We start from the raw sequence: 12274 nt of genomic DNA, 5'->3' as shown, positions 1-12274 counted from the left end.
TTGCAACTCAGAGCTATTCACACACTTATAAGAGTGTGAAAAGATTCCAGACTTGAAATGCATTTTCCATGATGCATGTTGAAGCTGAATTTCATCAACTGTTTTAAGAGCGTTTTTCCATGCAGGCCAAGAAAGCAGGGCATGAAAATATAAAATAAACCTCTTTATTTTGCAATTCTTCCCAGTTGAAACACATAAAACTATCCCTTCTACTAAATTTAATCTGATGGAAATTCTGATTTTGAATTTAATTCTGAGGTTTGTCTGATCCACTTATAATAGAAAAATGGGAAGGAATATTCTTTGGCTGTATGGAAACTTAGCAATTCAGTTGTGAAACACTATGACCAAAACTAGAATTACCTTAGACAATGAAAGCAGTAGGATAGGTAGAATATAAGTGGCTTAAATCAGTAAGACTTTTGTATCAGGCCAAGAAAAATAGACCAATAATTCTAGGAAAGCTATGCTTATAGATAAGGCCAATGTCCTTTGTTTAGGCCAACAGCTTAGAACAAAATTAGAAAGTCAGCCTTATTAGAAGACTGTGATTCTTTAATAAATATTTTCAATAAATATTTTAATCACAATAGTTGATGTTCCTTGATGTTAACATTTGGCCAAGAATTTGGTTTTGTATAGACGTATAAATATTGTGGCACAATACTATTATTATTTAAACAAGGAATGGTTATGTTAATTATATGGGTAATTATGGGGAATGGGTGGGTAGGAGGCTGGGAAATGATCTGATCAGATTTTTACCTTCCACTGAAGTACTTTATTTGGTCATAAATTTGTGTGTATTGTTTGGTGCTGCTGGCCTGGAAGAAAGATTTGGCAGTGCTTGTTTGGACAGATGACTTCAAGTGATTAGCAACCTGACATCAGATGCTGGCAGCAGGATGCTAAAAGTACATGCTAATGTCCTCCATTTTGACACGCTGGCTCAATTTTGTAATGAGCTGGCACTATTTATGATTCCATTTTTATCTTTTAAATGCCATGACAGATGGTAGGTTCTACAGCCAACTCTATTGCCATCGAACTGCAGAAAGCATGAAATATTGGTAATGGTGAAATCAAACCACGCAACATGTCCTCCAAACTGTGCCTGTGAGTTGTCCCCTAAATTTCATCAGAGTGAGGAGAATATTGGCTGTTCTCCACTCCCAAGGGGAAAATGAAGCAGCCATAAACTAGAAATAAACAAAGCCCCCAAGCCCCCAAAGTGCAGGAGAAAAAGGACTTCTTGGGCACAGGCAGCTTGATTTCACATCACCTGTGAAATCAAATGACATACAACATTTGCATTGTAATGTTCAGCCTGATGTATATAATCAAGTGGTTTGCTCCTGCCTGGTAGTCTGTAGAAGATTCTGGATGAATCTTCATTTTCACTAACTGAATTATCCTAAGTCTTTCAGTTACATATGGTTTGAGATATCATCCAAAATGATTTTACAGCTGTCAAAGGACCCGGAGGAAACTCACTTCAGCTGCATTCTCCTAGGTTTTTTGAGATGCAGATAAGGTCTTGACAGAATGTGTTTTGTCTTTCTTTCTTTCTTTTTTTTTTCCTTAGCATACTATTTATCATCACTATTCTAGTTATGTGTTTGATTTTAGCTAGATTACTAATAGCACAATGCTTTTAGCATTGGCACAATAGCATTAGGTCAGTGCAGACAGATGTCTTTAGGTTCCCAGCTGGGAATACCATCCTCAGTAAACATATTTCTAACTGTTATACTGTCCCTGTTATGCCTGTGCTCATTCCCATCTGCTTCATGGCATAGTGCCTGCTTACAAGTTGATCAAGCCCTAATCATCCAGCATTGGTGAAGGTAGTGAGGAGTTTTAGATGGACAGCCTGTGTAATGCAGTAAGCTGCTCCATGACCTACTGAAGGTGACATATTCAAAGCATGCAACAGCAGACCAGGTTCTGACCCTGTATTTCTTTTAATACTTCTCCAAGGTCTATAGGCAAGAGCGTAAGAGGAGAGAAATAATCTAAAAGTCAACCAATCCTCATTTCGCTGCAACATGGAAGTGTGATAGATGGAGAGCAGCCAGCTAGGTTGGCCCACATATATTCTGAGGCATGCAGTGATACTGTCCCAAACAAGATCAACAGTGTAAGTGTGGCTATATGTGCCTTCAAAAGACTGTGCACTGGGGAATAGGAAAAATGAAAGGAAAAGAAGAAATCAGAAGATGAAGAATGCGAACAACATTTTCTTAGCAAAACAAAGAAAATCTGCCTCAGACAGAACAAATGTGGCTGAAAACCACTCTCCAATAAGCTTTTCTATGCACTATGCATAACCAGAGAAAGCTTGGTAGAAAGAAAGATAAGCCTTACGTACTATGTGATGATGTGACATAAGAGATCATGAAACGTTTCCAAGGCAATTTTTATTTTCATATGCCCTCAGTGGATTTTGTTGCAAGCTTGTGCAATATTATTTCCTTCAGAAAAAATACTTACGTTCTCATCTCGGCAGTGAAACTTAGATTGGTTTTTTCTTTATTTTTATCCACAACAAAATTTGATAAATGTCTGCAGAGCATGCTGTCACTTGTATGGCAGAAACACATATCCAGCTGGTAGATTTCCAACAATTTTCTCTCCAGATGTTGATATTTTTATCTTTTTCTAGTTTGGGCAAGGAGAAGTACCAGTAGAGTCTGATCACGTCTTTGGTTTATCTGGAGATATTACTGCTTGGGAGAGAATTAAAAGAAACTCTGCTGCTGTTAATACAAATTCCAAGCATGGGATAATAACTCCACAGATCTGACTGTGTGCTGTGGACAGCTACATTTTTAAAATTAACCTAACTACTTGTACAGTTCTGCCCAATATATTCCACACAATCTTAATATTTCAGTGAAATTTCACTTAAGTTTTGTAAAGAAATGTTAGTTAGTTCTTCTGAATATGCAGAAATTTCTAAGTACAGTTAGTGTTTAACCTGCTATGAAAAGGAAGGTAAGAATGGATTTCTATGTTTCTTTTCCAATTTTTCATCTTGTTAAGGTTGTTTGGGATTACTGGGTATGACAGGCTTGCAGCAGTGAATAGAACAAACCCACTGTCTGGGTAGATTATGTACTTTACACACCTCTTTCTGTGAGCTGTAGGTAAAGCTAGCACTTTCACTGAAGATACAGTTAAGGATATGTATAAAATGTGCATCTATGTAGTCAGCCAGCCCACTATTTCAGATCTGCTCCATTTGTACCTGAGCTGGAAGATTAGATCAGCTCTGTTAGGACTTCGAAGACTGATGGTCTATCCTCAAAGCCATTCCTCTGGCATTGCATCAGATTCCTGCAGATGCAGTGTAATTATTTCTGTATACCTGGCCATCTGTTCTCATGCTTTTAAGTTATAGACCCACCCCATAGTCTGAGTTTGAGCTCAAATCAGCTCTAGTTCTCAAGTGTTTTGCAGTATCACCACAGGCAAGTCCTGTAATAAAGGTGTGCATTATCATTTTATTTCAGTACATGGTGAATCAAGAACACATGCTGAAGACTACCTTGCCTCTCTTTGCCAGATTCATCATCAGCAATGGACTGAGGACTAAACATGGGACATTCATGATCTCCTTGGAGGCAGTTGACCAAACGTTGCCTACACTATCTAGGAACAGGGGGTTAAGATTAGTAGAAGGCAATATGGTACTCCTTTCTCCTGATGTCCTGCAGCTTACAGACTCTGACACTGCCAAAGAAAACCTTACCTTCATCTTGGCTCAGCTCCCCCAGTATGGTCATCTCTATTACCGAGGGGCTGTACTACTGCAGTACAGTTTCACCCAACGTGATGTGGACAATATGGATGTTGCGTACAAGCACAGAGGTGGGGATTCTCGGGTTGACAAATTTACATTTGTTGCAACAGATAGGACTAATCAAGGCTTCATCGTGAATGGGAGGGTGCAGATCGAGCCAGTGGCATTCACCATTCAGGCAAGTGTGACCACAGGCTTAATCAAAAGAGATATGTAAATAAGGTGGAAAATGCAATGCTTTTGACTAAGCTTAAAATTGCTTTTTGCTGAAGTCTTTGAATTCAAAGTGATATTTTTAAGCTAAAAAGTTTTCTTTCTGTGTTCAGTGAATAATTAACCTGGAGAACTAAATAACTACATTACATTACTCAGAAAAAATATATAACTATATTTATATAAATGCAAAGAAAGGGATTATATTTAAGAAAAGAAAGACATTATGCTTAAATTTGCTATGATATTCTATATCAAAATTTCAATTGTAAAGCTGAGTCCAACTATGGTAACAAATAAACTGATAGAGCTTAAATTTGCTGTGAAGAAAACGGAGAAGGACTATGAGGAATGTGGGAGACAACAAAGCAGAGGTACACAGTATTTGTGTTTCTCTCCCAAGTATGTTCTGTCTCTCATTGCATGAAACAATTGGCTGTCCAAACTGAGCCTGGAAGCCTCTCATGGGAACTAATACTTAACTAGATATCAGATTTCTACTGGAATAGACTGTTTGTCAAAGTGACTACTGCTATCCTAAGTGGGCTATTGTGCTTTTAGCAGAAGTAGTACAGACAGAGAATGTTCTGATACTGTAAAATGAATCTACATTTGTCTAATTTTGATTTAGGTAGATCATTTGGACAAAATGGCACCCAAAATCATTCATCTCCGTTGCTTATCTGATGTGGAAATGCTGAAGAATGGCAATTATGGGATCTATATTACTTCCAGGTCCCTGAAGGCGACTGACCCCAATACAGAGGATGACAAAATATTTTTTAAGATCTTACAAGGTCCTCGTTATGGCTACCTGGAAAATATAACAACAGGTACTGTGTTCTATAATCTCTGTCTTTTGAGACATACAAGACCAGATTTCAAAACCTATCCTGTTAATGCTTTCTTGATACAGGAAATCAAAACTTCTTGGCAAATGTTGGGCTAGTTTTGAATGCAACAGAAAAGCTTTTGAACTAAGACTTGAGTCATGTTCATCATTAATCCCTACAGAGTTCCAGAAGACTGTTAGTAGCTGCAACTGAGAAACTACTTGTGGGAAAGGAAACCTGAAAGACTGTTGCAGGAAGTAGTAAAGCTAGAATGAAACAAATGTACTCTGAACTTTATGAAAAAGAAATAGGTGAACTGGGTCACTTGATAAACAGGGGAACTAACTGGCTTATAATGAACTGGGATGTTACTGTGTAGCTATATCAGCAGATTAGGGGAAGTTCAAAGACTTTTAAAAGTGATTTACAAAACAAAAAGTTGAAAACAGATGATGCAAGTGAGTTAAATGGTTCTTGCTTAATGGGCTTTTGACTTACCTTGATGTTTCTTTTCTTTCTCAGGTGGACTTATCCATGAAGGGTTTAGCCAAAAAGACTTAAATAGCAAAATTATATTTTATGTCATCAATCCACTGTGGGAAGTGCATTCAGACAACTTGGAGTTTCAGGTCACAGACACCAATGGAAATTCAGCGATTCCCCAAATGTAACTTTGATCTTCAGTTTTGAGGACTGCAGTGTACCAAATACATCACTGCTGAGGGCTCTGAGATAGCTTCTGGCTTAGAACAAATGAATCCATGCCTCCTTGAAGCTGAGTAGAAGTGAACTTAGATATGATTATAAGGACTTAAACTACCATTTCTTTTTTTAAAGAATAGAGAAGGTCTGTTCCCCTCAGGGTAGCAAAGTAAAAAGGATTAGTTCGACTAGAGCACATTTAGAGCCTCAGAGAAACATATAATGGAGTTTACTGTGAGTTAGGCCCATAGCATTTGGAGAAATGAGACAGCAGTTTAGGGACAGGTCTACTGCTTCATGAGCCTGATCCTGCAGCTGTGAGTCACTCTTCTCCTGTGCTGACATCAAGTTGATTCTCACAGGTCTGAGATGATGATGGGATACTTAACGCCAGCAGTAAAAGCTAAGAGAATCGTATTTTTCAAAAGAGCTCTGAAGAGAGGTGGAGGGACTATATTAATCTCTTTGACACGTAATTCCAAAATTTCAACTAAGAATGTTATCAGAATTTCCTTCTGACGTGATAAGCTTAATGTACAACAGTTGCAGAGTACTTCATGCTAAAGACCAAAAATGGGATGAAGCTCTTCCGAAAAGACAATGTTTCCTTTATTTCTGCACATAGGATTGAATGTTCAATCAATTTATTTAATCTGAAGTAACTGAGAAAAATAACCAGTGTTATTTAAAAAGGAAGGAGCAGAAAGCTGGCTTCAAGCTCCAAGCTGCTCTGCAGAGCACTTGCTTGAGTGACAGAGAGGATGCAGACTGAACAGTGGGAGACAGCATTACCGCAGTTACACACTATGCCAAGAGATGTCCCTATATACAAACACATCTGAACAAAGCTAACCAGAGCATTCCCTGGCTGCCCTGTGCTTGCTCACAGAAGCACTGATATTAAATGCGTTACTAAAACACAGCCCTATTCGTGGAAACATATGGGTTCTTGAATATAAATAGCAGTGCTTACTGTATTTTAATTTTTTTTTTTAGGAAGATAGGAAAAATCCACTATTCCTGTCGGAAATAGGATTTTCAGAGAACTAGAACTTATTTGTAAAGTGTGCTGGATCTCAGAACAAAGAGGAATTTGGCTTTTAAGGGAAAAATGTTTTGATTATTCTAAATTTCTGAGAGATTTATTCAAATAGCTCACTGTCTAACTGTCATTGGATTGGAAGAGAAGTTTCATGTGAATGTTGATATTATTATAATGGAAAGCCATCTTTTATCTCAATGCTGCTGGACTACATTTAGCTCATCAGATCCTTAGTCAGAAGGATCGTGAGGCCCCGCTTTCACGGTCTGTATTCATACTGAAAATCAAGATCAAGCGAGCTTTTGCCCTTCTGCTCCATGGGTGATTTGCTCCAAAAAGCAAATCAGCCTCTGTATAGGCTGTCTTGGAGTTCAGAGGATATAGGAGGACAGGAAGAAACTTCCAGTGGTGCTGGAGTTATTCAACCAGGGAAGGCCTAGGCTATGGGTGTTCTACCTTTTGGCTTTCCTGGTCTGCAGTAAGTGAAAAGGAGTTGTCTTGGACTGCATATAGAATACATAACGTCGTTAATGTATATAAGCAACAAAATTTATTTTATTTTTTATTGAAACATATAAAAGGGCATAACAAAACCATAAAACTAGTGAGATATTGGACCTTCTTTTCCTGAAACTAGTGAACGTGCTAACTTGTTAAATGATTTGATGAAATATCGCTAGCCCAAATTTAATAGTTAAGTGAGAAAAATTGCATTTCTGCTTATTAGCAAAAACTGCACATCTTCACAGGCACACACACCTTGGTGTGTTGAAATATTATTATTGCTGATCACTGTGTTTTACTCGCCAAGTGTCGCAAGTGCATATAGATGTGTAATACATGTCGGTTTTGATCTGACTGTGTGTGGTGGGTCCAAAAGGCAGTCAGCACTGCACTGCACCCTCCACTCCACTGCATTTTGTAGTCACCTACACAGTCCACGCTTGAGCTATGAGCAAAAATATTGCTAAAAATCTCATAACAATATTAAAAGTTCACGATCATGTGGGGCTGCATTACTATCTGTCCAGGGCCATGTGCAGCCCACAGGCCGCAGGTTGGACACGTATGGGCAGACATGTGTTTTAGAAAAGTTCAGGTTGATTTGTAAGTACAACAGTTCATTTTCCTTCCTTCTGCTTTTCAAAAGTTGATCTCTTTATTGGTGCAACATATGATTCTCCAAGGTTCAGTCATATTCTCTACAGGTCATTCTAAAATTTGTTATATGAGAAATTTTGACTCTGTGGCTGAAGACAAAAGCATAGGGATTATTAAAGAAAGGGTTAGGGGGCAAGCATATGCAAAGGCAGTAAGTGCTGGGATGCGCCCATTCAGTAGGGGGAGCAAGTGAGAGATGAAGAAAGGTGGGAGGAAATAAGGATATAGCTGAGAAAATACTGGGGAGAGACAATAAAAACAAATTGCAGGGGCGATGAGAACCACAATAAATTGTCTTGGCCTGTTCAATGCTACAGACAAGCTCTGTTCTTTTCAAACTTGCTGCAGAACCTCTTTTGTTCTGAATCAATGTTCAGGCTTTACGTGGAGTAGACAAGGGCCTGACTGGGGGATTTATTTACTTCTTCTCACTTTCTAATCTGCCAAGTCACACACAAATACATTGACTGGGAGGCAAAGACTTAATATGTGTATTGGCTAGTCCGACAGTCAAGAGGCCGCTTTACAAACACTTCACGCAGCAGGGGTGGGGCAGCAGGGCAGATGGCTTTGTTCTACACGGGTTTTTTTCCCTCTACCTGCAGGCTGGAGCTACGGTGGTCTCGCATTGAAATGCAGCAGACCGAATATGAAGTGTGTGAGAACGTGGGGACGGTGTCCCTGAAAATCACCAGGGCAGGACACTCTGCTGACTCTGCTTTTATCGCAGTGAAGGTAAAGATGAAACAACAAGTTTTTAACTGGAAACTGAATAACAAGCAATGGAGCCCATTAATTTCTTCTTTGGAGCCGAGAAGTATTTCATTAATTGGTAAAAAGGCCATGCAATTCAATCCAGACTTACTGGGACTTTATCCAGCCTTATTCAGACAGCTGAAAACTTTCTGACAGAATAGTTTTAAGAAGAAATGCTGGTAAGCCCAAACTGGAATGTTTTGGAGTAGTATTGTAGTTTTGATGAGCTTCTATGACAGAGCAAGTGGTTCTCTCATGCTGTGGTCAGGTTGGGTTTCCATGACCTGCCACTTGGGGATCCAGGCTCTGCACAGTCCCTGGCTGAAGGACCTGGGGTCTCTTCCCCTGCCCAGGCTAAGGAGCCCAGCAGCTTTTGCAGCTTCAGCTTCACGATAAACCAGTCTGTATCTCCTTATATCTCTCTGCCCAAGGAACCCCCATACCTTTAGTAACAGGCTATGTTTTATGACAGAATAAATAAATTGGAAGCTGCATATTTTTATTTTTGTAAAATAGGTTTTTGTGCAATTTGACATTGCAAGTTTTATTTTTCCTCCTAAAATGGAAGTGCCAAGATTTTCTAGCAGTCCTTGCTAGCAAAATACTAACAGGTTCCCTTACAGTTATGTTATAGCCCTGATCAGAAATGTAGTTCTGTCTTTTTTCCCTCAGAAGTCAGTGAGAGTTATGCTATGACTTCAGCAGGGGCCATCCTGCCTTATCCTTCACAAACTCCAGCAAATTCAAAGGCACTGGCGTCCCTGTACGTGTATACATTCACATGCATCCCAAAGAGTCTGTTGGGCTGGCAGGCAGATCTCTGTGCAAACTCTTCTTCCAAGACCTCTCAAAGGGCAGAAAGGCAAACACAGCCTAGCTGATGCTGCTCTTCCAGGAAGCCATTATAGACCCTTCTCAGAGTTGGGTTCCCAGGCCTGGTGACCAGCAGCGTGATCTGATGCTGTCCAGCTGCAATCTGAGACAAGATTTTAAGATGGGTGAATATTTTTTTGATGGTAAGTTTTAAACGACGAGTGAGGATGAAATGACAGTTGCATATCACAAGATTATCATGTAGGCCTTCATCTTGTTTGTCAGCCTAAGCACAGGTACAGCTTGGCATGTCTCACTGGGACCCCATGAGGAGACACGCTGTACCTTCAGCACAGAGCAGAACGCATTGGTTTGGTGACACAGGCCACAGCTTGCCCTGTACTGCTTAATTTCTTTGCAGGTCAATGAAATATCTGCTGTGCTGGGAAAGGACTTTACAGTGACTCCCTCCAAACTTATTCAGTTTGATCCAGGTATGAACGAGAGCACTGACTAATTTTAAAATGAATCCCCTGATTTTGAAAGTGTAAACTCTCATTTTAGAGAGTGAAACCTTTTCTGTGTTCATAGATAGAGGAATTGAATAGGAATAAAGATGCCCCAGCTCATTTTCTGGAAGTGTAGTAGGTCCCCTTGCTGTCACACTTTAGGTATCTCTAGGCAAAAAAAAAATTATCTGGGAGAGAGTTGCATGATTCAGCATTTGGAGACTCAGTTTCATCTGAAAAAATTGCTTCTGCTCATATAAATAGATTATCTGGTAATGAGAACCCATTTGTTATCATAATAACTTCATTTGCACATGCTAGCCTGAATTTTTGGAACACATTCTGCAGGCAAAGACTAGGATTTATTAGAGTTTATAAAAAAAAAAAAATAAGGAGTCCACAGAGGCCTCTGAATGTATCCTGCAACACCAGCAGGAGTTGTGCCACCACTGCCGGGAGTAAGATTCCAATGGCTTAAAGTCACAATGGCTACAGCAGAGACAAAATATAGAAAGTGTCAAAGGCTGAAATAAATAATATGTATTTGTGCTATTAGATTAAGTGCTTATCTTCGTTTTGGAAAACTGATACGGGTAAGGTGGTAAGTCAGTTCCAGCCTGACAATTTTTATTCTAACGCCTCAAATTTTATTTTGCAATAAAGGCATCACACGATATGAAAATATATACTGCTGTATCCCATGGATGAATTCATATGTGTAACTCAGCTTAGCTTGGCTAGCCCGTAGTAAAATCTGTAGCTGTGAGTTATGTTGCAGTTGAGGCACAAATGTTATTGTTTTGGAATTATAGCTGTTATAAGCCATTTTGAGAAAGCTGAATTTAATGAAAAGGTTCAGAGTAAACAACGGCTGGTTCATTCGCAGTGGCGGATATGGAATGACACCTAGCAGATAGCAGTATAAACTTGAGGGGAAAGGTGGAAATTCGCCCTAATTTTCAGTGTTCTGGAGCACTCATGAAATCTTTGAAAGCAGTAAGCCACTCTCTGAGACTCTTTATGTAGTATTAGTTTTATTACATTATTACTTCTATTTAAATAAAAGATAGAAGGAAGATGAGAGAGATCGGTGTAAAAATGTCCTTCATACTGCACCTACCCAGCATTCTGGCTCTCTTTCCCCTGAAGTACTGTGCAATCAGACTTATCAGCGTTTGGGCTGAAATGGCTAGAGATGATCAGAAAGAGATTTTCAGTGCATCAATTTCTAGTCAAACGCTTTGATATTTATTCATTAATCATGTTTATTAAATGTTTAGTAAGTCTAGTAGTAGATTTGTGACAAAAACAAACAGCAGCTATGCCAATTCACGGTACTGATTGGCACATTAGACTTGACTCAGTAAATTGTAAATGCAAGTTAGGAGCAGGAGGAGGCCCCATCCAAGTTTGTGGGTCTATTTGTACTAACTGAGCTGTTCTTTGCCAGAGGATTCAAACTGAGAAGGAGCAAGGCTATGCTAAGTGTCAAGAGGTTGTAGAGATTTTATTTCACTGTGTTGCCCTTGTGTCTTTGACGTTAATTCTGGATGTCAGCACTGAGTTTTTAGAAACAGTTTCCAAGATGTTTCTATGATAGCAGTGTGTACGTTGAGATCAGTTTCCGTTGTGCCACCACTGACTTTTTCCAGACAAATTTCTAAGCTTTTTTTTTTTTTTTCCTTCCCTAATAACCAGCCCAATCCTTTATGTTGGAATGATCTTTTCTCTTTCCCACTAGTGCAAGCCTGAATTTACCTAGTAAAGACAGTCAACCAAGTCAAAATTTTGTAAGCAGGTGTAAAATATGCCTTCTGAAAGGCTGTACTTCAAGCTAGTGCATTCTTTTATCCTTTTGCAGGTATTTTAGATGAAACCTTCAGCATAATATTATATGCTACATTGTATCTGGAAAATTCCAGAAGTCCAACATTTATGTATTGTAGTGTCATTTCTCATGTTTAAAGCAGCTTTTTTTGTTGTTGTTGTTACAGTATATGCTCTCAAACTGAATCAACATTGTTTGGGAACAAATTTGAACCTTAAGTTATTTAGAGGAACAGCAGGAGTCCAGTCAGTTGGTAGCAGAACAATAGCATACACAAGCTACTTCATTCTAGCTGCAGACATGTTAATTAATATATTTCTGACACTCTGATTGATTGAAATAGCAATTAAAGAGTAATTAAAATGTTTATTTCTGTTAGGAATGTCAACCAAGATGTGGAATATAGCAATTACTTATGACAGATTAGAGGAAGATGATGAAGTCTTTGAAGTAGTTCTGAACTCCTCTGTGAATGCTGTTCTTGGCACCAAGACAAAAGCTGTAGTGAAAATTCTGGACTCAAAAGGAGGTATTCTCTTTTGATCTTCATCTGTAAACTGTGGGACAATCTTGGCTAGGTAGCTACTTATTTTCAACCACAAGTTGTTCCTA

General features: G+C 39.0%; 1 protein-coding gene across 11 annotated transcripts in view; it reads left to right on the top strand.

The window, feature by feature from the left end:
- The window catches only part of FREM1 (FRAS1 related extracellular matrix 1), a 69310-nt gene that overhangs the window by 43851 nt on the left and 13185 nt on the right, over nucleotides 1-12274 (top strand). For 4 of the 11 annotated variants that reach the window (XM_004949102.5, XM_046905845.1, XM_046905844.1 and 1 more), the window contains 6 exons: nucleotides 3569-3983; nucleotides 4650-4851; nucleotides 5374-5518; nucleotides 8362-8491; nucleotides 9747-9819; nucleotides 12042-12191. In XM_004949102.5, the coding sequence (XP_004949159.3) occupies nucleotides 3569-3983; nucleotides 4650-4851; nucleotides 5374-5518; nucleotides 8362-8491; nucleotides 9747-9819; nucleotides 12042-12191 (1115 nt within the window). Of the gene's footprint in view, nucleotides 1-1980; nucleotides 2166-3515; nucleotides 3984-4649; nucleotides 4852-5373; nucleotides 5519-8361; nucleotides 8492-9746; nucleotides 9820-12041; nucleotides 12192-12274 lie in introns of those variants that run through there. The other 7 variants (XM_015280194.4, XR_003072178.3, XR_005842735.2 and 4 more) reach the window with 7 other exon arrangements.

Source organism: Gallus gallus, chromosome Z (genome assembly GCF_016699485.2).
Source record: "Gallus gallus isolate bGalGal1 chromosome Z, bGalGal1.mat.broiler.GRCg7b, whole genome shotgun sequence".
NCBI lineage: Eukaryota > Metazoa > Chordata > Aves > Galliformes > Phasianidae > Gallus > Gallus gallus.
The sequence above is the reverse complement of the archived record's forward strand: the minus strand, read 5'-3'. Positions and strand labels throughout refer to the sequence as shown.